Source organism: Vanessa atalanta, chromosome 15, assembly GCF_905147765.1.
Source record: "Vanessa atalanta chromosome 15, ilVanAtal1.2, whole genome shotgun sequence".
In the NCBI taxonomy this organism is placed as follows: Eukaryota; Metazoa; Arthropoda; class Insecta; order Lepidoptera; family Nymphalidae; genus Vanessa; species Vanessa atalanta.
The window spans coordinates 8332355-8360327 of NC_061885.1; the positions used below are offsets into that span (position 1 = coordinate 8332355).

Here is a 27973-nt window from a genome sequence, read left to right on the forward strand (position 1 = left end):
CGGCTAAGACGTCGTGACGTAAGATGCCGTGGGGCTGCTCTTGGTACGTCTCTCGGCAGGGCGGACCATGTAAGTGGCCTCGTTGGCTAGGTGGGAGTGGGAGGGCTCGCTACTCAAGCCTCCCAGGTGTTTTACACCGGTGGTCAGCGGTGGAGCCAATCATCTTATCCGGCGCAGGGCGTCAGCTTCGTTGACGCCGAAATACATGAGAACTGCTACAATATATTCTCCTAAGTTATAAGAAGAAATGATATTTTATTTAGTTATAAATAAATTTCAGGACTGACCATTGAACTTGGCACCCATTTAGATCTCAATTATTTTGTCGTTGAAGTCAACAACCAAGGCCTATATCTTAATATTGAACTTTTTGATGGGATATTTATATTTTTTTACTATAAATATATTAAAAAAGATATTGATTGCAAAAGAGTTTAAGGTTAACATGTCAAAATAATATATGAGGTGTCTTTAAATAATAAGCCACCACATTAAAAAAGATCTTTATTTAAAAAAAAACAAACGTACTTATCAAGTACAATAAATTCTAACATATACAATTAAATTAGTAAAATTATATAACATTAGGCGTACTTATATGATTTTTAACAGCGATTTTTAAATTGAGACTAAAACATAATTATGGAAAACGACATCAACACCTCTTTAATTTAGTAACCTTTTTTTTTCATTAATGTATATATTTTTGCTTTAAAACTTATCACTTAAATGTAACGATTTTTTTTAACTATTCATAAATGTAAAAGAACAAAAATTATTATCATTTCACGTGGATATGTATGATATTATTCGACAAAATTATTATTTATTATTCAATAATAAAACACGGAAATATAAATTAAAAAAGCCTTAGATTAATCAGCGATGTGTAACATTTAACATAACTTTTATACATATTATATATTACACTTTATTCACGCACACATACATGAAAAAACACACATGAATAAATTATATATAGCACATACCGACAAACATTCTTAAACAATAACATAAAATTAGTGTAAAATATAACATTGGTAATTAGAGATGGCCATGTTGATTATTATAATTACATAAAAAAAATATTATTATATTAAACATTAAATAGACCACGCTTTTCCATCCATTGCATTACAAATTTTCTCATTTATGACATTAGTTCCGGAATAAAGAGCTTAAATGTTACACATGAAAACATATTATTATACAAACGTGTGATTTGATATTAAATCAAAAACAAATGACTACCGAAAATGGCAGTAGTTCAAATATTATTCTATTATTTAACAGGAATATATTTACACATGAATTACATTCGATCTATCTATACAGGGTGTTTTCATATTAATTTATTTAGATTTTTTTAAAAGCCATCTATATACAAAACGACTATATTTTCAAAATGGCTGACAATTAATAAACGGTTTCCAACTGATTTGTGTTGTATTTAAGCAGTTACATCGACGTCGGGGCCATAAATAGCAGAGAATTATAAAATATAAGCTGTGGTCAACTATCAAACGATTGATTTATTCTCTTTGGATGCTACTAGTTCTGATTGCTGGCGTATTTGGAATGAATTGCTTTTAGTAATGAAAATTTAAATAATTTAAAAATGATATTACATTTTCGATATATACCTATTCTGTTTCAAAAAATATTAAGGAAATATAACAGGTTCTTTTATATTGAGGTATATATTTGATCATTAAACATAACATAAATATTTAAGAGCAGGGATGGCCTAGGTATAAAGGTGCATCTTAACTGATGATTGCGGGTTCAACCTAGGTAAGCACCACTGCATTTCGAATTCATTAATTTGTTTTAAATTTATCCCATGCCCTGCGGTGAAGGAAAACGTCGTGAGGAAACCTGCATGTGTCTAATTTCAATGAAATTCTACCACATGTGTATCCGCTAACCCGCAATAGTGGAATTAGCTAAAAACCTTCCCTCATAGGTAGAGGAGGCCTTACCCCAGCAGAGGGTCATTTAGAGGCTGTTACTTTATACTTACTATTATTATGTAAAATATGTTTTTATTTTTGATTCAATCAAAATCAATATGAATATCAATGAAGATTTAGTTGTATATCTCTTTTAATATATCGAAGTTTGTTCGTTACAGAATTAGAATTTAGAACGTGTATTCAAACTTTCATATAAGTTTGTTTCAAGTTATTACTTTGTTGAAACAACGAATGCTTAAGTTTCTCTTGTTCTAAGCCGTAAGTTTAACGAACTTCACTGGCCTAGCTTAATACGGGTCATTTAAATTTCTGATTTTATGTTTGTTGGAAACCGTTTTAACAAATATTTTATTTAATATTGTCTTTACGTTCCACGAGAATCGTTTTAGAAACATATTCATTACCTAATGATTTATTTACAGTCTTCACAATTTGCTTATAAATGAACGATGAAACATTTTTAATATCTATAAATAATTACGCGTGTCGTTCCGTTTGTCGATGTCTTTCAAGTCGTGTATCTTTTCGGATACGCGGTATCTGTAAGAACACGTATTTAGATCAAATGGAATGAATTATGGTAATGTCAATTTGCATAGTACTTTTATACGGTCTGTCGTATGAGTTGTTCGAATTGTTTATATTACATACTTTGAACGTTTTTTTCTTCTAACCGTATTCACTGGTGTTGCTTCGATACACAGCACGATTAGCCTCGTGCTGCACGGATACCTGAATAGAAAGAAAATAAGGTTAGATTTTTTTTTTTTAAATAAAACTGCTTGTAGTAAAATAAACAGTCCAAGACTGACACTCATTATTATATATTTTTTTAAACATTGCTTTAATGATAGGGTTAATTTCATCCAATATCAATTTAGAATTGTAGACCTTAGTTTAATTGAAAATACATATATATATATTTTTTTTATGTATCGATAAATATCATGATTATATAATGTAAATGTTTCATGCGTCACAAACGTGATATTGTTTTAAATATTATTATAATATAAGTTGTTTAAAAAATAGCACGATCATCTTTAGTATTATACATAGGCATTATGTCATTATAATTGTCATACAATTTTTTTTTTTTAAATGTACAAAAATTTACAAATAGCCGAAAATTAACAATATTCGAATCGAAACTATTATTACTCGAATCATATAAAATCGTACTTGCTTTTATGTTTATATTACATAATGACAACTTTTCACGTTTGGTTGTGATTTTTAGTCGAGCCAGCCAGTGTATATATTCGTTATACGTGACCGAAATCTTAGATCGATTCCAAAGCGACTGCATACGAATTACTGTGATAATATTTCTTGAAGGAAGTCGTATTTATCGTGAAAATAACCATCAAGGAGTTACTGTGTTTCAGTACAAGGTTATCAATTAGGCACAAGGGACATATTAACACCTCAAGTAAAATGGTCGGCACCATATTAACGCCGAAATAGATTATTATATATGAATATGTATAAGGTGATTTAACCTGATAATGTCGTCCTAACCGTTGGCCAATCTCAAGAGAGACTCACTAACTACGCAAGACATATTACTTTAGTATACAAGTGCTATACATCCTCATAATCCGATAAGACGGCAAATCCGACACGACCGGAAAAAGTTTAGGTGCAGGAACAACAACTTTACATACATTGCAAAGTACGGGAAGTGCACCCTTTCAGCTTATAGAATTCATGATTTTTCGACAGAAAATCCCTTGTCTGGTGTTTGAATCCATGATGAAGATTTACGGCAGAAGCGATGTTATAGCTAGCAACTAAATCCACGAGACAGTCAAAGATATAGGTACAATTAAAAAGGGTATGAAAAAAATTAGCAAAGGTAGACGAAGAAAACTCGTGTGGTCGACGCTGGAGGACGCGCAGAGCTAGTCAGTTCGTGACAATGACAAATGTGTTAAAACGATGAAAATAAAAAGCTATGATCGTTATTTTACCTCAAATATAATACAGACAATTTGAAACGGTACTTTTGAATTGCATAATACTGAAAATCCTATTTAACAAAACAAAATGTTTCTATAAAGAGATCGCGTTTTCGCATTTGAAAAGAGTCGCGGGCAGAACAGCTCGTGCAATAATAACACTCTAAAAAAAAAAACACAATACAGATTTATCGAATTAACGTAACCGAATATTTTCGATGTTCCAATTTCGAATTAAGAAATGAGAATAAAATTTTCGAGAGAGAATATTGTTTCATTGAGTTGAGCAAAAAATCAGATGACCTAAATACGACACAGGTCGCATTGAAGCCTCGTGGGTTATTTTTCTGTTATATAAGTCATGTCGTAAAGCTATGCCTTACGATCGTCTGCTTGAAGAGGAGGCAGTGTACATCGATTCAGCTATACTGTTACGCAAACATTACTTAAACCCAATCGTTTCTTATGCTTTCAAATGTGTCCTTGATAAACTCATTTTGAGTTTCATTTTTTTTTATAGACGATATAATTTATGCGCTAGAGTCGTAGTAACGATGTTAATACTACTTGTATCAATCATTAATTATATTCTGCTACAATTATGTTACATGTCCTGTTTTATTTGAAATGAAATTCCATAATACGAAAAATATATTTCGTAGTACTTCTTATATTTGTAAATTTACTCACGTTTCTTGGTCCAGTAACTTATTCGAACGCAGTGAAGAGGCAAGTCCGAATTTACTCGGGTTGCTTGTGTGCCAAGCGTCACAGAACGCGTCCATAGCTGGTTCGCCCGTTGGATTCGCACCGTGCCACACCGCTTTTGTTGGCCTGGTTTAAACAATCATTATATATCATTTATTATAAAGACTCAGATTATATTTTCTAACACAGAAGTTTTTTCATGATTATTGCTAATGGATTTTTTTTACTCCGTGGTAGGACTTTGTGCAAGCATGTCTGGACAGGTATAACCCAGACATATTCTACCGCCAAAAAACAATGCTCAGTATTATTGTGGTCCGGTTTGAAGAGTGAATGAATCAGTGTAATCAGGATACAAATTTTAAAACATAATATAAATGTTGATAATTTATAAAATAATATAATTTCATTATAAAAATCTATTCGCTCTAAAATGAGTCAGAAATTATAGTAAATAAAAAAGATATATTTTGATATGAATAAAATTGTTCATAAATACATAACATCGATAACGATCGAAGGGTGAAACCACGACTGATTTTGTTCCAACTAGTTATTATAGTTTACGAGATATTAAATAAATATACGGTATACTCTCTGCTACAATGTTTATGTCGACAATAATTGATGCTTTTATGTTCTTTAATGTTGACTGTGGTTTTAAATTATTTTCGTATAAAAAATAATTTGTATCAATCTACAAGTAAATTTACTAATATATTTGTTATAATAATGAATCTACGATTATATAATGATTGTTTATTTTAAATTAAATTTAGTTAGATTGATCGCATTTAACAGATACCGCCAAAATTAAAAAAGAAAAGGAATTCGGTACAAATAACACAATATTTGTAAATGTCGCTAATTTGGACGGAAGCATCATCCTATCCTATTTGAGAATTATGAATCTTTCAGCTATAAAAAATGAGATAAGTGATCCATCAAAATTGCAATACCTGGTTGATACCTGGCCTATACCAGGATGAAAATCTTTGCTCGAGACGTGTGAAGCAAATTTAAATAATAAGCTTCGCAGATAACTGTGCTGCAACCATATCGGAAACCATAAGGTCGTAAATGTTATTACTATAATAGCAATAGTTTTGATCCATTTTATGGAATAACTAATTGTCCTATTTATCCCTCCAATTATGACTAAATTTTGTGCTCAATATCGAACCTGTGACCTTTTACATCGCTAGGCGGTCTGTGTAAATAAAAAAAAAAGTTATTAAAAAAATCTACTATTTTGCGTGATTGACATAAACAAATTGTTTTAAAAAAAAAAAACAATCCTATCTCTAACGGTGCTGATGTACCAACATGATCCTTTATATTAAAGGAAGATATAAACTGCAATCATAAAATAAACAATGAAATTTTAATAAATACAATATAACATTTCTATCCAATAGTTCTTCGTATTTCCACAACTAATTGAATACGTCACAGTACAACTTACCAATCAGGATCTGTCATCACGTTCTTGCCATTGAAGCTGTAAATCTTGGGCGCATGCGTGAACAGCGCACCTGATCCATCAAACATTTCACCCCAGGAATTGAAGAGCATGTCTCCTCTTATATTCATTACTGGCATTTCTCTATCCACCCAACTCACAATGGCGTCGATATTTTGAACCCTTAATAAAAATATACATAATGCATTAAAAAATGAACATCATTTAACCAAACATCGTCGTGACGTCATATGCTTGATATCTAAGTGTTTTGAATTTCCAATTTAGTACAAAAACATTTAGCTTGAGCGAGTATAAAAATGTCTCTAATTCTTGTTTTATTAATATTACGAATACTTCGAAAGTTTCTACAAAACTAATTTTGAATAAAAATTAAAATAAGACCGTTGTATGAATTATTATAGAAAAAAAACAAATTAAGGTTGGAAAATAATTACTGTCGGACAGTAATACCAGTAATACCGTTGTTTTAAGGACGATAAAACAAAAGGTCAATACAAAGCCTTGGCATAAAAAATTTAAAATAAATTAAAATCTTGAATTTAATATGTAACTGAATTCATTTATACGAGATTTCAAGCAAAGCCACAGTATAGTAATATATAGTAAGATAAGACGGTAAAATTCAAATTTGAAATATATATTATAATTCTATCACGGGCATTTGAAATAATACTTACAAATAAAAGAATGGGCGTATAGGTTGATGAATTAGCGATGAACAAAGCTACTAAAATGTACCGACTAAAAAACAAGTTAATGCAACACACTTATTATATTATTAAAAAAAAAGTCTTTGTGTTAAAATTTAAACAAAATATCGGAAGGGGACAAACAACTGCGCTCTTTAAAAGGTTTCGTTCGGCGACTTCGGTTAAAATGTTTCAAGTAATTTTCGAGTAACTTCGAGGTTTTACGTCAAGTACCATGAAAGTTCAAGTTGACATTTCTATTGTGGGCTATCGCGAAATGGTTTTTACGATGAAAATATATATACATAATATTCAAACTCACGCTGAAATGTAACTTTATATTATTGTATTATTTTATATGTTCTTATGTTTAGTTATTTAAGCGTAACGTAGTTCATTTGTTTTACTCTATATAAATATTTACTGAGTTATATTCAATTTTTTTTTTTTTTTTTAAACTTTGTTGGTTGTTGTTGTATGTCTAGTTGACTTTAATTGTTTTGGGTGGTTTTTTATGTTGAATTTTAGAAGGTATATATTTGTCATGTGGGATTACTAACTTAGCTGTAATTAGCTTAAATAATTTAGAAATGTATTTTTTTTTAATTGATGTATAATGAATATGCCAACTAGTACTAGCAAAGTATCTATTTATTATGTAAAATCTAAAAAATAAAAATTATCTTAAAAACCACTTAGATAATTTCGTACTTATAAAGTTTAACCAAATAACTTTAAAATAACTCGTAAGGGAACGAAATAATTTCACAGTTACTAACCTAGTTTACCCATTGACATGGGAAAAACAAACAAACGTAATTCACATCTACATTATAAATGTAATTATTATATATATATATGTATATATACATCATGAAAAAAAAAAATATTACCTCGAAGCAATAAATGCGTGAAAGTTGCCCTCAAAGCCGGCTCTCTCAGCTTGTCTATGACAATCGTAGTTCGTACTGCTTACTCCGTGTAAATCTCCCGTGTGAGGTTCATTTAATGCCACTAAACGTAACTGGTAAATAAAACAAAAAACAATTATTAATCAAATATAGGGCGAATATGCCAGTGCAACTATAGGCACAAGATACATAACAGAGTTCCCCAGGTGAGTGGCGCATTGGCCATATTAGAAATGGTTAATTTTTCCAATACCGCCAATACCTATGGCCAATACCGTTTTTCCCATACGCGCCAATATCATTAGAGAAATAATATATTTGAGTTTATGATTCTGAATGATGCAATTATGTTACATAGACTTAAATGGTTTACATGCAATTCAAAATAATAAATAGTAAGATATATCATATAAATATAGAAAGAACATAACACCCACATAACATTAAGTAGGATTTGAATGGCAACTTTGATACACACTAAGATAATAATAAAAATTGCTGTATATATTACAGCTGTCGCGGTTGGTTGTTTTCACAACCATACTTATCAAAAACCAATGCCCAATTAAAAATATGATAATATTTCAATGTTAACAGTATCCTTTTAGAGACGCAATTTGTTGGCCCAACATATTGGACCAACGTGAGGCTTTAAATTAATATTTTATATATAGATAATGTTACTAAATTAATAAAGTGCAAAGATTATTTAATTTCTTCATTGTTAAATTATTTTATCAAATAACGTAAGTTTGATATTAATAAATATTAAAAAACTAACTATAAAAAGTACAAAGGAGATATGATTAGACTGCAATTGAAATAGTACGAGGTTGGGCGCCATTTATAAATATTGTCATTATTACTACGGATTAAACAAATATTTATATCAGATTGATAAGATTATACCAATATATAAGGTATAGTATTTTCATAAACAATATATTATTATTAACATTTAAAAAATAATTATAAAATTTCTTACCACAGGACCTCCGCCGCCAGAGTTCTTGTTATGAACTAGGCTAGATGTTTCTAGAATGCTCTGCAATGGTGTTAAGGTTGGACCTTTGCCGAGTGGACTCTGAACTTCCAGCAGCGATCCCATCTGTATTAAAATAAACTTATGTATATTAATATGAATTAAGTAATGAATTTAAAACATATTTTTTCAATTATTATATTATTTCTATTACTTAATATACAAAATATATCCTTTAATGTGGTTGTCAATGGCAAGATCTTTATTCAATATAGTACTATTTATTCATTGTCAAAATTCTATCACAGGTTCATGTTACGCACGTATATTAACTTGTTCAATATATTTATGACACCAGACGAAATACCAGATTTGAAGCGGCTTCCTTCTATCGCGGTTACTTGTTAAGAATAGAACAGGAAAAATATATTTTTGTTATTTCACCATTTATTTACCAGTAAATGACAAATGAAAGAGCTCAGACTCAGGTACAATGTCTACGTAATTTCCGAAGCATGGGAATGTCCCAATTACCAATTCCTAGACTCCAGGCTGCTACTCAGAATTTTTAACACACTCAATATCCTTTTATCTGACCAAGCCGGCGTTTGATCTCAGTATCCCGGGTTCTGCGGCCTTAGAACGAGCAACAAAATCAACGAGGCAGTCAAGTGGTTTATTAAAAGTGCAATAGTAGTAATAATAATCTTGTGATTGAGTTGTAGAATTATTAAAACACTTAACACACAAACACACTACCACCAGCTATGTGTATAAGTATAATAAGCAATTGTACGTATTTACAAATCAAGTAATTGTTTTCGGGTAAAGTACTCAATTTGCATTGCTTTCGCTTACTAAAATCATAAGGAAAAATAATATTTTCCTGTCAACTTAAAACCTCATTGCTATCAAATTTTCGTTGAAACGTATCCTCAAAAGCTAAAGCGAATTTAAAATTTGAGATTCCCTATTCATAGCGTCGTATCCTCAAAATGAATTTTCTGTAACCAAAGCCGTAATAAAGAGAAACTTGGTAAAAAATACTATCGTATAACGTTTGAGGCTTTTTTAAAAGGAATTAAATAACACATTTTCTAAAGAATTACTTACAAAAGTACTTTAATACAAAAGTATTTCCTTCGCAAGTAATAATTACATTATTAGTAGATGTGCTTAAGAAAATAATCTAAGAACATTCTATAAGCTAGCCCTCTCTTTGGCCACTCAGGGTACCTGCTCTATAAATATTCTATCAGCATACATCAATAAGATGGCCTAATGTTTAGAACGCGTATATCTTAACCGAGGACTACCGGTTCAAACCTTCGCTAGCATTGCTAAAATTTCTCGTGCTTAATTTGTGTTGAAAACTTATTGTAATTCGGATACATGGGTATTTACCAACCCGCATTGGAGCCGCGTGGTGGTATTAGCTCCAATTCATTCCGTCAAAGGGAAGTTTCCTTAGTATAGCACTGTGACATTAACAGGATGTTTTTCGATATCAATATCTGATGTACCTGGTGTATCAAATTTTTGATCCTACATTTAGCCGCTTTAGTTGATTTATATAAGTAGTTTATATTGTTGCAGTATTAGACGAAATAATTACATACTGCTCGGACACCCGCAACAATAAATCCTTTAGTGTGCACGACGCGACGTAACGATAGAGTTAAATATGCGTGGTCACGAGTCTATTGAGAGTACGACGCGTCTTCCGCCGTTGATTATACTAGATTTTTTCTCTTTATTCATATTAGATTATTTTTTTTCTACTATGATGTTTTACATTTTACATTAGCAGCCTGTAAATTTCCCACTACTAAAAGGCCTCCTTTCCCTTTGAGGAGAAGGTTTGCATATTCCACCAAGCTGCCCCAATACGGGTTGGTGGAATACACATGTGGCAGAATTTCGTTGAAATCAGACACATGCAGGTTTCCTCACGATGTTTTCCTTCACCGCCGAGCACGAGATGAATTATAAACACAAATTAAGCACATGAAAAATCAGTGGTGCCTGCCTAGGCTTGAACCCGATATCATCGGTTAAGATGCACGCGTTATAACCACTGGGCCATCGCGGGTCACTATGATGTTACAAGCACACTATCATAACTCAATTCATCACATATGTATTGATCTTGGCATATTACTTCACTTCTAAATAATTTATATAGTCCATAATACGTTTTTGTAACCAAAATGTTGCTGTATATTAATAACATTAAATCCTTTCGTAGCAAAGGTTTACATTCAATGTTTCTTAATTTCCATCACTTGGCACTCGACACTACTAGTTTTAATATTTTCCCTTAAGCATATTATCTTAATAGCGGTGAAACTATTAAAGTCACGATCGCGGTTAAATCTTGATTATATTACACTAGATGCAATCGAGGCTTCGCGCAGGTAAAATAAATAAAAGTAAACAAATTCGCTTTATTATTTAATTTTCATACAATTTATTCTTAAACGTTGTGATCATCATTATTATTATCAAACATTTATATTTTCTATTTAGGTGGAATTTTACTTATTTAGGCATTCTAATTAGCATAACTTTCAAAGGTATTAAGTATTCGGAAAGTTCCCTTTGTCAAACATGTCCACGTTGAACTACGAGTATCATGTCATTGAATTTCATGGATTTACTATCGATATATGCCAATTTTTAGAACACGTACTCTTAACCGATGTTTGCGAGTTCAAACCCAGGCAAGTACCACTGAATTTTCATGTGCTTAATTTGTGTTTATAAATCATCTCGAGCTCGGCGGTGAAGGGATTGTGAGGAGAGCTGAATGTGTCTAATTTCAACGAAATTCTGCCACATGTGAGCAGCGTAGGAGAGGAGGCCTTAGCCAAGTAGTGGAAGATTTACAGGCTGTACATGTGAATTACACCGTGAATAGGTTTCGACAGAGTCTACGTAGACCTGTACGAAATTATTAACATATTAATTAATAGAGATAGGCAAAACTTTTTTCACATAATTATCATAATATATTAGTTATGTCTCCAATACATCGTAACGTAAAACATTTAATAACAATCACGTAACAAACGCTCACGGCTCGTTTAGTTAATAAACAATATTAATTAATGAAGCTTAGTTAACGAAAATGTTGCCATCGAAAAATATTTAATATCGCGATAATTAACTCAATTTTCCATGTCACACCGGTATTCCAATTAACCGGCCACAATTGTGTATTATCTACATAGAAAACCACTGAAGCCGCGCGACGTTAGTGTAGGTACTAAAATTAATGTACATTACTCACAGCAACATATTGCCATCCCTTGTTGACTCGCAGGAGGAGAGCTTGCTCTCGTAATACATATGCCAAAGTTCCCCGAGGACTGTTTGTTCCCAGCTATGCGGGACAAAAGAAAAAAATAACAGGTCTATATTCTGTAAGACAGTCTCGCTCATAAAGTTTATTACATGTATAGAAAAAAAAAAGTTTGTTAGATAAATAACATATTAGAAATTAAAGATTAAGAAAATTTATAATCATATTTTAATGAATTAATTTTTATAATCTTTGTCAATATATACATATATTGTGTGAATAAATTGTTTTACAGAAAAAAAAAAAATGTTTAAAACTCACCTCACGAAGATCACTAATAACGATCTTTTATAAATAACATTTTGTTTTTTTATTATTATTATACTCACCCGTAGTAAAGACTCTGTTGATTTATACAGTATCGTACCGACGATAGTTCTTCCGTCATCTTCGTCATCGAATTCCATATTTTCAGAAAGGGGATCCAATGGGTCTCGAAAACCTGTATTATGTTTTTAATTTTTGATAACTCATAAGACAACAAACTTGAATAAATAATACACTTCGAAACATATAGATATGTCTATGTTTCGAAGAACCTTGAAAGTTTCTTGGTCAAGTTGTTGACATACGAGCTATACTATAAAGAATAGAATCAATTGTAAGTTATAAACACGTATATTATTAAATTGGTAGAAAAGATTAAATATAAAGTTTCTTGCCGGTTCTTCTCAGTAGAATCAAAAATCCGAATCGGTTTTATATTGTCGTTGCGAAACGACGATTCAAAGTATACGTAAGAGCCTACTTGAATGAAGTATTTTCGCATATAACATACATGTCACGTAACATACTGCTTACAATTTAACGCATTATTTTTCTGTAGGCTTCTACTTTTCCGTGGGTGTCTATCGAAATGAATTCCAGTTAAATTATAAAAGCTTCAAAGATTATAAATTATCCCAATAAATTCTACGTTTTATAGTAAACAAAATCACCGTTCACTATCTTTCATAAGTTTACAATATCTCGAGATAGATTTTAATATAACGATATTTACAATTTCTAGCATACAAAAAAACCTGTAGAAACTATAATGCTACTAGCATAGTGTCTTGCTACTTTTACTATATGCAATTTGGTTGCTATATTACGTAATTATTATTACCAAAAATGTTACTATTGTTTAACTGTTGTTCAATTAACAAAAATGTTACGTTATTATTAGTACCAAAAATGTAACATCAAGAATCTATCGATACTCTTCTTTGAAAGATTTGTTAACACAATAAAAATCACGTTTGATTACTGAATTTGTTAATGTTTTCCTAATTCTTTTCGAAAACATATTTAAATAGAAATAATCGTTGAATTTGTCAATCACTATGGTACAATGTACGCACTTTACGACGAAGTCATGTTTAATATATATTTCTTAGTAATATGCTTTTCGGTCACAATCATAAGCCTTTAACAAATATTTCACACAACTATTCCGGATATGTCTGTGTGTATAATTATATGACGGTCATTATTATCAGAATAGAGGCCAACACCTAATTTTTCTCTAATATCCTGAAGCACAGATACAGAGTAAACACTATGAAAAACTATTAATAAATGTACTTCCATTCTAGGTCGGGTAGTGGTACTTTTTTCTAAGAAAAAGCAAAGAGCCATGTACCAAAACCCAAGAATATTCAACTATTTAAAAATTATTATCACAGTTGGGCAGTATCATTCTCCTTTCAAAGGGTCGTAATTTCAATTAAATGTTTAAGCTCTTGCAACTATACCATTATTTGTACAGTAGCTAGTTTCAATATTAATGTAAAATTTTAACGTAAGTAAAATAAAATTTCGTAAATGAATATACTTCAAGCAATTTGGACAAAAGTGATGGAATTTAATTTAACTTATAATAAATATTCAGCATTCGTAAATAAAGACAGTTGAATAAAGCTACGGTCTTATTAGTTTTGTTCGAAACTTCGTACTTACCAAATTGTTCTTGCCTGAACTGCATCAAATTATTCAAGTTTCTCAGAATTTGTAACGAATCCCGCGGTTTGCCTATACAAAACAAACCTTCGTTAAAACTTTCATTAAAAAAAAGAATTGTGATCCAATCTCACGTATCTCTTTAAGCATCAGTAATAATTAATACACATTTAAAATTATCATTATCTGATATTTATATTTTAAAACAAATACATAACCACTTCGATGTATCATTTCAATGTAATAACAAAATAATATCACTCACCTGTGCCGGGCTCACGCCGGTTAATCCCTGGGCTATCGGTCAACGTGTCGCTTGGAAGTTCGTTAGTGTATGCACCTGGGGGTCCGGGCGGTCCCGGCGGCCCAGGTGGACCCGGCACGGGTAAATATTGCATGCTTGTAGTTGGCGGACCCGGTGCTCCCGGCGGTCCTCTCGGGCCGTCCTTCCCCGGCGGCCCCTGAGCCCCGTCATACCCACGATCGCCTTTCTCACCTTTTACCTTTCGAGAAATGAATAGCTATCGTAATTTATGTTCTTCCGCTATATAAACGTATTTTGATTTTAGATTTACCTTTTCGAGGTCCGTTGGCGTGATTCCAGAATCTCCCTTTTCACCTTTTGGCCCCGGAGGGCCCTGCTGACCTACGGCGCCCGGTGGACCCTATTAAACCCAAAATATAAGACACTTTATTATTTTATATGGACTAAATGCTTTAATTTTATACCAATTAAATTTTAATAATTTATATGAGAACCTTGTTTTAATGAATATTATAACTTTATGTTTCATACATTTTTACAATTGTAAAACTTTCGGAACGCTCATAATTTATTTTTGCTCGATTTGAAAACTCGCGAACGTTCTCCTTAAAAACCATTTATTACATATTATAATACTACTAAAGCATAATTATGAACAATTATTTTATTAAAAAGCTGTTTTTAAAAATATATATTATGTTTATTCACATACCGTCCAGCCGGGCAGCCCTATGTCACCAGATAGACCATTTGTACCAGGCAAACCAGGGGGACCAGGTAGACCTGGAGGACCTCTTGGTCCAGGGGCTCCTGGATGACCTCGCTTTCCCCTGGGACCAGTTTCACCCTTATCGCCCTAGTAAGGTAAATTATAATAACTGAATGAATTTATACCAAACAAAAGCCAAATATCAAATAGCAGTAGTATTTGGCCGGATTTAGACTCATGATATATCAACTAGGCCATAGTAAAGCAAAGTAACCGCCCGTTAATATCCCACTGCTGTGCTAAAACCTCCTCTTCGTTTGAGTAGAAGGTGAGAAAATTATTCCACCGCCTTGCTTCAATGCGTATTGGTGTACATACCAATAGCATATTTTTATCTGATAGCTCACGATGTTTCACTTCAAACACCGACGATGAGATTATAAAAATCACAAATCAAGCGCATGGAATTGTAAGAATTAAAGTCTTGACCTTCGGACTAGTTTCATCTATTTTATCATCACCATCTTAATATAACTGTATTACCTAATTGTTATTACAAGTAATTATGAAGAGCATTATTTGAAAGAGTATATTTCAAAACCAGATAATTATAAAATATTATTATCAAAAATTCAAAATTTTCTTGCACCAGTTTCTTATGAAAATCTCTGATGATATTAAAAAAATAGGTACGACATATTTCGTTTCTGATATCATGAATCATGTTGCTAAAAATATAATATCAATGAACCTTAGTCATTATGGCAGCTTCTTCTCTTGATATTGCCACTGGTCCTGGCGGACCAGCCTCGCCTTTATCTCCTTTGGTGCCAGGTAGCCCTTGAGTTCCTTGGGTTCCTGGCAGTCCGGATGGTCCGATGTCCCCTCGATCGCCTGGCTTACCATCAGTGCCAGGAAAACCTTGGGGGCCTTCCATTCCTCGTAGGCCCTTTTCACCCTATTTCATAAGTGTTGTAATAATTTCATATAAGAAATAAAGATCATTTCAAAATTATTGGATTAATATAATTGAAAAAATGTTTGCAAGACGAATTCTTCTAACTTTTTGAACAGGAAGGTTTTTTTTTTAATTTGGAAAGGTGGTCAAAAAAAAGAAATGTTCTACTTGCAATTTGGCCCTCCTACATTATATATAACCTTCCACGGAATCAAGTTTAATTCTGCAATTCTTTTAGCTCCAAATAAGTAAGACAAAAATAATTGACACGCTATTTGTGTACAGATAAACACACATATAGATTTTAAATTAAAAGGCCTCAAAACGTTTACCAATTTTTAGAAGTTAAATAATATATTTATAAAAAGGTCTTGTTTTAAATAATACTTGTAAACGAAAAATTAAAAAGTAATTTAATAGTCGTCTGTGCCAGATCAAAATATGCGATGGTAAAGCCTCCTCTTTATAAAGGATTTAGCCTATTTTAGCTACGAGCGGTAACGGGTTTTAAAACTTGATTGAAATATAATCCAAACCCCTAATAAATGACAAAAAAAACCGTGTTATTTTATGAAAATAATGTATTTTTCACGTTACATTTATATGCGAACTCATTATTATGTATGGAAATTATCATTCCACTTCCCATCTCATCTCGCACCAGTTTTTAAATTGGAGGGAACAAGAAATTCTAGACGAAAAAATGTACCCAAACTGGCTTTCATGTTTACATCGGCTTAGTAATTACCTTTTCACCCTTCTCTCCTCTATCGCCTTTCAACTTCGCGACGTCTCGTGGCCCTGAGAACGTAAGTCATTTATATTCTCAGTACATTATGGAAGAGTCATAAAACAAAGGGTTATTAGTTATGCGAGTTCAGGCGGAATGGCAATACGTGTATTTTGTTACATATGTGCTTGTGTGAGGGTGCTTAAAACGTTGCGGTTACCAAAGTTTCATAAGGTGGAAGTAGAATAATGCGTATAAATTTTCCACTGCTGATCCAAGTCCTTCTCTTTGAAAAGATTTGAGTGAAAATTCTCAAGATGTTTTCCTTCACCGTAGATAATGAATAATGTGATTAATTATAAACATAAATTAACCACAAGTATATTCAGTGTATGAGTCCGCAATTATCTGTGAAATTTCACGTGTTCTCGTCACTGAGCCATCTCAGTTGTCGAAATTTAATGCTTAGCTTGTATTTATTGAAATTATAAATTATTACAAACGAAAGTTCATAACAAATGGATGTTCTTTGCGTCAGTTTGATGAATTAAGTATTATAAATCTCACAAGCTGTTGCTCGAAGACAATGAATATTCAAATAATATATTAACGTATACTGTATTTTCAATATAGTTTATCGTCTATCATTTTCAAAATGTATTTTAATACTATAAACATTTCAATCAAGTCAAAATCTTTATTCAATGTAGAAATGAATCATACATTGATTGTTGATTGTAGAAACATCTTAGATATAAGAGAATTGCTAAAAGAAACTCGTCGAGTTATTTTATATAGCTATATCATTTATTGAGATCATATATCAATTTATAAACGTAATAAATGGTTATATAACAACCGTATTATTTTATTTATATAAAGAAGAATATGATAAGATAGTAAATTGTAACAATAATTAGTGAAGAGTAGAAAACAAAGCCTCGAAACTAATGTATTAATAATTCATGAATCTTGACCCCAATTCACGGTAAGTTTCTCGAAATTTCAACCGTATTTTATTATGTATGAAGTACTGGTTAGTTTGAGATTTTTTATGAGATGTAAGGTAAATAGTTAAGTTTGGGACTTGTTAGGGAAATAGACACCGAAACTTCAAGTAATCGCGGACGCTTTTTATATTTTATGTCGAGTCAATAAATTGTCAATAAATAAATTTGTTAACATGTGATGAAAAAACACGCAATCTTTACCTGCTTGAGAAATATCGGTTATTGAATTTTCAGAAATAGCCAGCACTGAAGTTCCGGGAGGACCTGGCAGTCCTCTAGCACCTAAAACAAAAGCTTGTTATAGACATAAAGTATATAATCACTATAACGTGTTAGTTTTTTAGGATAAACAAACTCATCTCCAATCGTCCCGATATTTCGAATTTAATATTGGAGAGAAAAATTACGAATTTTATTCGAATAAAATTTACCATAATGTCGCAATACTAATAATTTTCTTAATAAAAAAACGACGAGCGTAACTCGAAACTATAACATTAAATAATATTTGAACTGTATATTTCGAAATTCGAAGGCATTGGAGAAATAATAAAGATTTGCCGAATCGTTGCCGTAAAGGCCTGAATACTTGCACGTTTCGCATAAATAAAGGGTATAGTGAAACATAAAATTTGATGGCTGAGTTAGTTTGATACCTTTTTCGCCCTTTTCTGCGGGACGACCGTGCGCGCCAGGCAGGCCAGGTGTTCCATCCTTGCCCGTTTGCCCGCGTTCTCCTTTCGCGCCATGTGGTCCACGCATGCCCACATACCCCTAAAACATAGTTATAACCTAAGGTCGAACAAATAACATCACGTTACGAGGGTCGATTTGACGGTTATTGCGTTACTCAGTGTATTTTCCGCATTGCCACTTACTGAATGGAAACAGTTCGGAGCGCAGATTTTATTTTGAATTTGGAATGAGTTACGAGGCTGATAGGCTAGTGAAGATTGTTTCTCAGATATTTTTATAAATAAAAAATAACGATCCAGCTATTTAGCGCCATTATTTATTTTTATTAGAGTTATCTGTAGAAAAACACAACCACGTGAACGGAACGAATTGAATTCGTAACATTAAATTTCGATGATATAACTACTTTTATTGAGCGTGATTTTTAATATCTATTAATATATTTTAAACTAAAGCATAAATTGGATAATTAGAGTTAAAATAAGAAACATAATATTTACTTAAAATTGTTTTGAAAAGTAAAATCTAGAATATTTTAAGATTTTAAGTCTCCGCACTGACGGGTTCGGATTTTTTTATGACGAGATATCATAATCAATAGAAAAACATGTATGTTCCTAAGTGTGTGCTGTATAATAAATTAGCAATTATCATATTGTAGTAAAATTTACTCGTTCATTGTTTTTGGAGAATGTAATTTAATTAACAGAGATATTTTTTAGGTTAATTGATGTCGTCCTCGTGACCGATTTCAGTCACGGTGTCGATTCTCAATTGAAAATTGCCAACTACGTCGTAGTTATATTTTAGTACTAAATTATGTTAGCACAGGTAAGGTAGCACAGGTAAACTCAATATTCTCTCACTCATATAGGCCAATGAGACATGGGGGAAGAGGTCAGGTCTGGGGTTTACGGCTTTACTTGTTTTCTGAGGCATTAGAGTTATAACTACCGACGTGTGATTCTCCTAGCTGATCTAACTGAGCCTTTATTGACAGAAATCTTAATAGGAACTTGAACCCAGAGTCTCGGTTATATTCGGCCCAGAGATATTTGAAATATCCCAAGTCTTTTAATATAGAATTGACGTATAATGTTTTTGCAAACAGGGCCGAACAATATATTCTTTTCTAAAAATATTTTTCGAATTAAAAATCGAATGACCGAACAGATATTCATTAAGATATGAAAATCGAAAGAAACATTTGAAAAGTATCCGTAAATTCACAAACTTAGACAAAAATATTCTGTTACAGAATTCCATCTGACTTACCCGTTCACCTTTATCGCCCTTAGCTCCGTGTAATCCTTTTTCACCTTTATTCCCGGGATAACCTCTTTCTCCTTGAGGCCCTGCGAGCCCCATTGGGCCTCTCTCGCCTGCGGGTCCAGGAATCCCACGATCGTTTGCGTATAATCCCGTTGATTCCTGTCAGAATTTTGTAATGAGAAATAGTTGGAAATTTATTGTGAATTTCGATTTGATGCTAGTAAAAGTTTACGATTTAAAAGATATTTCGAATATATTTTGAAATATTTTTAAAGAAACTGTAGTAATATTTAACCTCCTTGTTTAATATTATTTTGTACAGTTGTTGTTTGACAGATGTAAATTTTTCTGATCGACATAACTTTGCAATGACGAACATGCTATTTTCTTAATTTAATTATTTTAAAAATTGTGAAAATATTTAAAAAAAAACATATAACACAAAAGTTCCTAAAGATTCAAGTGTTATCCGAAAATTTTAAGACTAGTAAAATTTAAATAGAAACACTGATAATAATAATAGACTCTTGTACAATGTTACATCGGTCGGACGGTAGGGACGCGAATAACAGGCAGTAACTGCTTCAAATATCGATTTCAAAAATCCTTATTAAAGATCATTGTTAAGTTATTATTACGAACGGGGGTTCTTTTGGTTGGGGTCTCTTTGGCTAGTGTTTAGCTCTCATTTAAGAAAAATAAGTTAAAAAATAAATTGAATCCTAATTTGAATTACGCATTCCATCGTTCCATTGACTGTTATATATGTTATATTTTCTGTTTCTCATCACTAGCCCGTCTGTCAAAAAGATCAGAACAGGGTATAAAGTCATATGTCAATCTCAAGAACAGTGCACTTTTACTATGTAGAATAAAACCATCTACACGTTGTGTTACCTTATTACAGAAACAAAGACGAAGAAAAAATTTAAGCTTATTTTTCTAAAAGTGTCAATTAAATATGACTTCTTACTTTTTTTTTTTAAGATAATGTAGGCAAATTATCAAAAGGGCCACACGATTGTACATAAACACAATCGTCATTTGACATTGGCACTTTAAGAAATAGTAACCATCCCTTATATCATCGATGCTTCACCAACCTTAGGTTACACCCGTTTACTAATATTCCTACTTTCCTCCGATTAAGCGCAAGGCTTATATTAGGGTTGGGAAAGACAATACCCTAAAGGAACAGGATTTAAACTGCGAGTTTTACATCGTTACATCATCCATTTAGCTTTCGACTCTTTTTTAAATTGTATTAAATCAAATACTTGATGGGCAAATCAGGAAAAGCATTTATTTTAATTTTCTACCCTCCTGTCCTTCGATAATTATTATAAATATCAATTGGGTAAAATAAATTTAATTTGATTTAAGTGATTAAAAACTCAAACAGAATAAGGACATCGTTGATTTCGTTTTTATTTCTCGAAATATAATATTCTTGACCTCGACAGTCGAGCATCGAGGGAAACGAAGAAATAATTTCATTAAGTTTCACATTTTTTTTTGTATCATGTTTCAAAGTCTATATTGTAATGAAGAGATTTTATGATAAAGAAAATGGAAATGGAATGATAACTGATTACAAAGCAACTCATTTACTTAATCCTAAAAATCGTACAAGACCATATTTATTTTTTACATTATTCTTTAAGATGGATTTGAAAATTTAGGGGACGCCTGTTTTGAAAGGAATTGTTTGTAAGATTCTTTTTTGCGCATGAGTAGAAATCTTCAATCAACAATACCACTAGATAGCGTGTCGTGTCAAAAACGGCCGAGCAAATAACGTCTCACTTCGAAGTGAGGTCTTATTTCAGTTTAGTTCACTTTATAAAACTTTAGTCTCTTTATAGTATTATGTTTCATCTCATTATGAATGATCGAATCGAGTAAGACCCGAATGCAAAAACTATACAATAGGTTATTGACTTTCTTTACTTTTTAAAAATAATTGTTTCTTTAAATTGATTGATAGTAGCTTTAATAATCATCTGAACAAATATGCGATAGGTACTTACGATTAGTGCAGATGCAACAGCCCCTGGGGGCCCCGGAGGTCCAGGTGGCCCTTGAAAGCCAGGAGTGCCATCAACACCTGGCTCCCCCTTTGGACCCATTTGTCCTTCAATCCCCGGTACGCCAGTATCTCCTTTTTCTCCCCGGTCACCTTTAGGGCCTGGAGGTCCAACTGGACCCGGGTCTCCCATTTGTCCCTAATGAGTAATTTTCATAAATTAATAATTAAAAATAAGTTGTAAATCAAACAATATATTATAACGTTAATTCTTATAATATAATTATTTCCCAGCAAATATTTTAAATCTATATAATTCGTAGATCCGAAAGGGACCACCGTAAAATATTAAGCCCAAAAACTTCGCTGTAACAGGAGGCTTTTGCTAAACATTTATAGGCTTTATACAACAAGGCGATATATAATAGAAAATAAATAAAACACACAGGCATCACACTTACCGTTTTCCCTGGTACGCCTGTTGTTCCATCAGCACCAGTAGGCCCCTGAGGTCCTGGGGGCCCTACTAATTCCGTCATAGACTCTAATATCCGGGATAGATCATTGACGCTGCACTGGCATTGAGAAGATAACGATACCTAAACCAGAAAATATTTAACAAATAAGGATAGGTTGTTGTAAAATTTCTGAGTCAGTGATACTATCAATTATTTGAACGATTTTTGTATTCGATGTCCTTAAAATAATCAGAACATATAATTAAATATTGTAAACAACGGATAACAATGAAACCAGCTACATTTCTATACGATACATAAAACTTACATGTTCGTCTGTCCGGTCCTTTCCGGATGGGCTAATTTCTCCGAAACCCTAGCAAGACAATACAGTTTTAAAGGGTCACGTCATAATGTTATGTATTATGCGGAGGCGAGTAAGCAGAGAGATTAAGTGTTCTTTATCTCTTGTGTTGATTTATTAAAATTAATTACTTTATGCATGAAGGAAATTAGACTAATGATATGAGATACTAGTAGCTTAACGCGGATATTCTCTTACCTATATATTGTTTACATCTAGGTTAGTAGTCTGAAGATAATGTATCGCAAGTTTGTATTAACATTTTATTTTTTGCCATTAATGGTTACCGGTCACTAGACATCGGTACTGTTATAAATAATCACACTCATATCACCAATGCACCACCATAATTGAAAACTAAGATGTTACGTCTTTTTTACTGTAGTTATACTGGCCCACTCTCCTTTCAAACCGGAACGCGACAATACTAAGTGTTGGTGTATGGCAGTAGAATATATGGGTGGTATCTATGGTGGTGGGTGATTGGTATCTTTGGTACCCAGACGGTGACTAAGCCCTACCAAGTAAAAATATACATTTAAAAGCGTTGCTTAAGCGAGAATTCCAAATATTTATTTAGACATGCAATACTTATTATAAAATCAAGTAATCGATATTGTTTTATTATTTAAAGCTTTGTTTTTAAATGGTTTGCGTTTCAAAGTATTTACAATGTAAATAATTCCGATTTTTGAACTATATTCGTTTCTTAAAATTGTACCATAATTATTACTTATGTGTATCTGTGTGCTGATGTATGTGTTGCAATGAACTAAACAATAATTTATTTATTCATTGAAACAAAATTAATGTGACGCAAATTGATGTCATTTCATAGAAATAAAGCGATATTATATTGAGCCGCAGTATTAATCGTGATTCTAACACACTTTATTATATGTATGTATGTACATATAATATAGAATTTGAACATTTTTTACTAATATAATAGATAAAAAAACATTATTATGTTTTCAATTACCTAGTTACTACCGACAATATCATTATATTGTCATTATCTTTGTGGTAGCCTGTCTGGGTAGGTACCACCCACTCATCAGATATTCTACCGCCAAATAACAGTACTCTGTATTGTTGTGTTCCGGTAAGAAGGGTGAGTGAGCCAGTGTAATCACAGGTAGAAGGGACATAACATCTTAGTTTCCAAGGTTGTTGGTACATTGGTGATGTAAGGAATAGTTTTAGCGCCTTTGTCTAAGGGCGGTGGTGACCACTTACCATCAGGTGGCGGGCGGTGGTGGTGGGTATTTTATACAGTTGTTAATATCACTTGCATATACCTACCAGAAAACTTGCTGGAACGGTATTTAAAACCGCGAATTATATCTGTATAATTGTTTATATCAAACAATGAAATAGGCATTGGAATGCATACTGATATTAGCATAGAAATAATGATAATAACAATATAATTGACTATAGAATATGAAACAGTAATAATAATAATAATGATTACGTCAGTAATACTAAGCATTATCAATCTCTATGATTTATAAACGAACTAAATAATAAACAAATTAACACAACAGTTATAGACAGAACAGTAGTGTGGAGCTAATACGTGTTGACTTCCAGGGATATATTATATAAAAATATAATTGTATTGAATTAACATAACTTTGTATTTTAAATGATGGAATAGAATAACTTCTAAGCTTTTTGCCGGTTCCTCTCTTTAGAAAATCCCGAACCGGTGGTATCTCTACTTGATATAGTTTTGTTAAATGTCAATTTCAAAGTGCTATTTTGATTTTTAATTTTTAGATAATAAAAGTCGAATTCGAAACAAACATAGTCTAGGTCTATTTTAATATGTACATTAGGTATGTATAACACTATATATTATTGTGTTAGAAAGAAGGTACTCTAGGTAGTCTCACATAATTTGACAAGGAACTAAAAATTGAACATTGTCATTGCCATTAGAACATTATCAAACTATTGAATTTTCATATGTGTCTACACTACTGTATGGGCGAATAATTCTTTACGAGGTTAATCGAAAACGATGATTATTTTTACGTTAGCAGTTTAAGGCAATACTTCAAGCGTAGTTTCGAGTATATTACAAATATTTTGATGAAATCTTTGAAAATATTTTCAATGACTTTGATTTAATAAAACAGTGTTATTAAATATTTTGGTGTTGTAGAAAATTGAACGATTAAATAATATAATACTTACGATTTCATCTTTTCCTCCTTTATGGACATCTGTAGAATATTGTTATTATTAAAATCACTCGAAATATTATTAGTATTATGTACCAAAGAAAAACCTTTTTTTAATTATATTATTTAATAAATAATTTTATTGACACATGTTAAGAATATATCTAGCCCAGTCAAGATAGCCCAGAAAATTGGGACAATAACCTTGAACGTCTATTTTGTCCGCATTAATAATTAAAAATGTTGTTACTTAAACAATATTTACAAATATTTGCACAAATATTAGCATAACGGCCCACACAATTGTGTGTTAAGGAGTAATATGCCCATTTGTCTGAATAACATAAGCGGTACGTGTGTTGGGAAATGGCGTGCTAATTTTCCAAGGCAGCAGGACCAAACATGCAACTGTTATATCACTAAGCAACCTATTTACTGTCGAGCTGTTGATATTTTAATTGGTTTTTTATAAATAATTTTACTATAAGTACTCACACGGTGATGAATGTGATATGACTGGTAATCTGTTCTCATCCGGATTTACCTGAAACAAATAAATAAGTATTGTAAATGACAATAAAAATACTACTTCAACCATATTCAAAAAATATTATCTGTTAAGGAAAAACTAATAAATTAATTACATACTATATAATTAATAAAAGTCCTTTCTAAGAAACTTGTTTACACTTCTGATAACCCTCGAGCTGGTGCTTATTTGGCTCAAAAAACTGGTACAATGCTTCAGGACAATATTTTGGATGGCATATCTGTATATCTGTTATTTCATTTCGTTTGTTATTATTATTTATGCATATATTGTAAGTTTAACTTTGTTAATAAATTAAATAAAACACCACATAACTTAGTCTTTCTGCTTAGAATACCTGATGAGTCTGTGCTAGCCAGGCGGACTTGCACTAGTCATAAATAAGAATTGTATCTTAATTTCTGATTAAGTTTCCTCGTGTGTATTTAATTTATATCTAATTTTCATGAAGTATTAAACTAAACAGGCAGGTAGGCATTATGATCTGAAATGACTTTAATTATATCTAAATGTAGTCTAAGTTGGTGGAACTAATAATATAATTATTTGATAATAAAATTATAAGAAGTAATCGTTTATTTAATGACAACTTATTATTAATTAAAAAAAGGCGTTAACTTCATATTACGTTGAATAAATAATATCTCTATCATAAATTTTAGTTATTCGTTAATGTGTGTTTATAAATAAAATTGAATTAAATAAGTTAATTGAAGATGGTCTGATAAAATCAACTTTATATCGACACAGATTATAAATTAAAATTGTAGTAGAAACAGCCATTTTTTTCTTCTCTAGGTAAAAGGTTTAAGTTCATTTCAATATGCTGTCCCTGCTTGGAATACCCATTCGACACACGCATGTTCCCCTACGATGTTTTCATTCGTTAAGTAACTATGTTAAACGAAAATTAATTACGTAAATAAAAACTTCACGGTGCTTACAAATGTAAACTCGTGATCTGTGGAGCTTACATTTGGCACTAAAAATGAATTTTCCATTATCTGATATTAATTTGTTGATATAAAAAATTATATTCATATTTTACTTTTATTCTGAGTAAAAATACATTATTGATTGTCTATCATTGTCAAAATCTATTTTAAAATATTGAAGTATGTAATTAATAACAAAGTTGTGTAATGATAAAATAATGTACCATAAAACTTTATTCTCTTAGCAATACAAAATACATAATTTATTAATAACGGTTTTAATTATAATTACGAGTGACGGCATGTAAGGTACAAAATAAAGTTGTAAATTTTCCAGAGCTTGGCATCGACTTCAAACTGTTTTGTAGTACATACAAAGCCTTTTAGTAAAAATAATTTAATTGAATTATTTTCAACTTTATAGTGCATTTTGTGCTATTTATGAAGTGGATATAATTTTATATTTAATTTTTTCATTTCTGTTCGAAACGAATCGAAAAATAATCGTGGTCTTTAAAAACAGTTCTAAATATAATGAAACTCAAGAATACTTGCTTCTATATTTACGATATGAATAAAAAAAACACCCATCCAAATAGATCCAGTCGTTTTCGATATTAACATTTATAATAAATATTAAAATATAATGTCAATTTTTAATTTGAAATTTTTATGAGGGATATACTAGTAACTATTTAGTAAAATTGAATTTAAGTAAACCTTGATTATATTTGATTGCAACTTAAAGTAACACGCTGTATATTTCCCACTTCTGATTTAAGGCTCCCCTTCCTTTAATTCGAAGGTTTATAGCTGTATCCAACTAGGTGCTCCAATGAGAGTTGGCATGGCGTGTATCTGTGTACACGCGTGGGAAGAATTTCATTAAAATTAAAATTATGATGATTAAGTTTCCACACGATGTTTTCCTTTACCGCCTTAATTACACACACAAATTAAGCACATGAAAATTAATTGGCGCACCCGCTATCATCGGCTGAAATTCATGCTTAGCCATTTCGACTGAAACGTGTCTGAAGAAAAAGTTCTAACATAAGTTTCTCGTGTTTTTTATTCATTTCTTTGTTTATTCTAAAGAATCACGAAAAAATTATAATAACAATAAATCATATTATCGGAGTGTCTCAGTGACTCATCGGCATATTATCGTGGACACAATCTATCTAACGATAGTTTTTCGTGTTCTGGAACATTCATTTTTAGTGCCATAATTCTTTTTATATCCAATGATAAGTCAAAAGAAATTTGTTTTACAACCGTTTATAATTTATTCCGTCGTTGACAGAACTAAGTTAAACAAAAATGATTAATAGTTATTTTTATTATTTCCTATTTGTTTATAAACATACAGAAATCACTTTCAAATTTCGTTATTGTTATTGATTTTTATCGTAGTCTTTCATTCTTCTACCAAAGTGAATAATAATTTAAAATAAGTCTGTTATTCGGTAGTCTTTTTGGGGTTTATCAGAGTGTTGGAATAGAGAGTGCACCTGTGTTCGCACACACTTTTGCACAATATAATATATGTCCTGTATCGTGAGTTGATCTCCTATGAGATTAGTCACCGTGTCTGAAATCGACCGGACATCATAGAAATATCTTACGATTAGTGCTGTTATTGCTAACCATTAAGTGATCCACTTGCTTGTTTGCCGTGCTTCCTCCGTTTTAATTTAATTATCCATTTAATTTCAAAAGACCCTATAACCTACAAAACGTTTAATTACACTTAAAATATACCACTTATATTACAATTCGCCATTCTC

The 27973-nt window shown here is 31.6% G+C and overlaps 1 protein-coding gene across 1 annotated transcript in view; it reads right to left on the minus strand.

Moving 5' to 3' along the window:
- Positions 1–2065: 2065 nt before the first annotated feature.
- LOC125069321 (collagen alpha-4(IV) chain-like) overlaps positions 2066–27973 on the minus strand; it is a 37676-nt gene continuing 11768 nt past the window's right edge. Inside the window, exons 2-23 of the mRNA XM_047678772.1 lie at positions 25194–25242; positions 24712–24740; positions 22471–22518; positions 22146–22283; positions 21689–21883; positions 19662–19817; positions 18347–18464; positions 17892–17972; positions 16699–16742; positions 15744–15950; positions 14996–15139; positions 14594–14683; positions 14284–14521; positions 14019–14090; positions 12407–12519; positions 12006–12098; positions 8717–8839; positions 7714–7844; positions 6111–6290; positions 4628–4771; positions 2628–2708; positions 2066–2516 (exon numbers count right to left, since the gene is read on the minus strand). Of these exons, the coding sequence (XP_047534728.1) occupies positions 2444–2516; positions 2628–2708; positions 4628–4771; positions 6111–6290; positions 7714–7844; positions 8717–8839; positions 12006–12098; positions 12407–12519; positions 14019–14090; positions 14284–14521; positions 14594–14683; positions 14996–15139; positions 15744–15950; positions 16699–16742; positions 17892–17972; positions 18347–18464; positions 19662–19817; positions 21689–21883; positions 22146–22283; positions 22471–22518; positions 24712–24740; positions 25194–25242 (2547 nt within the window). The 3' untranslated portion in view covers positions 2066–2443. The remainder of the gene's footprint in view (positions 2517–2627; positions 2709–4627; positions 4772–6110; positions 6291–7713; positions 7845–8716; positions 8840–12005; positions 12099–12406; positions 12520–14018; positions 14091–14283; positions 14522–14593; positions 14684–14995; positions 15140–15743; positions 15951–16698; positions 16743–17891; positions 17973–18346; positions 18465–19661; positions 19818–21688; positions 21884–22145; positions 22284–22470; positions 22519–24711; positions 24741–25193; positions 25243–27973) is intronic.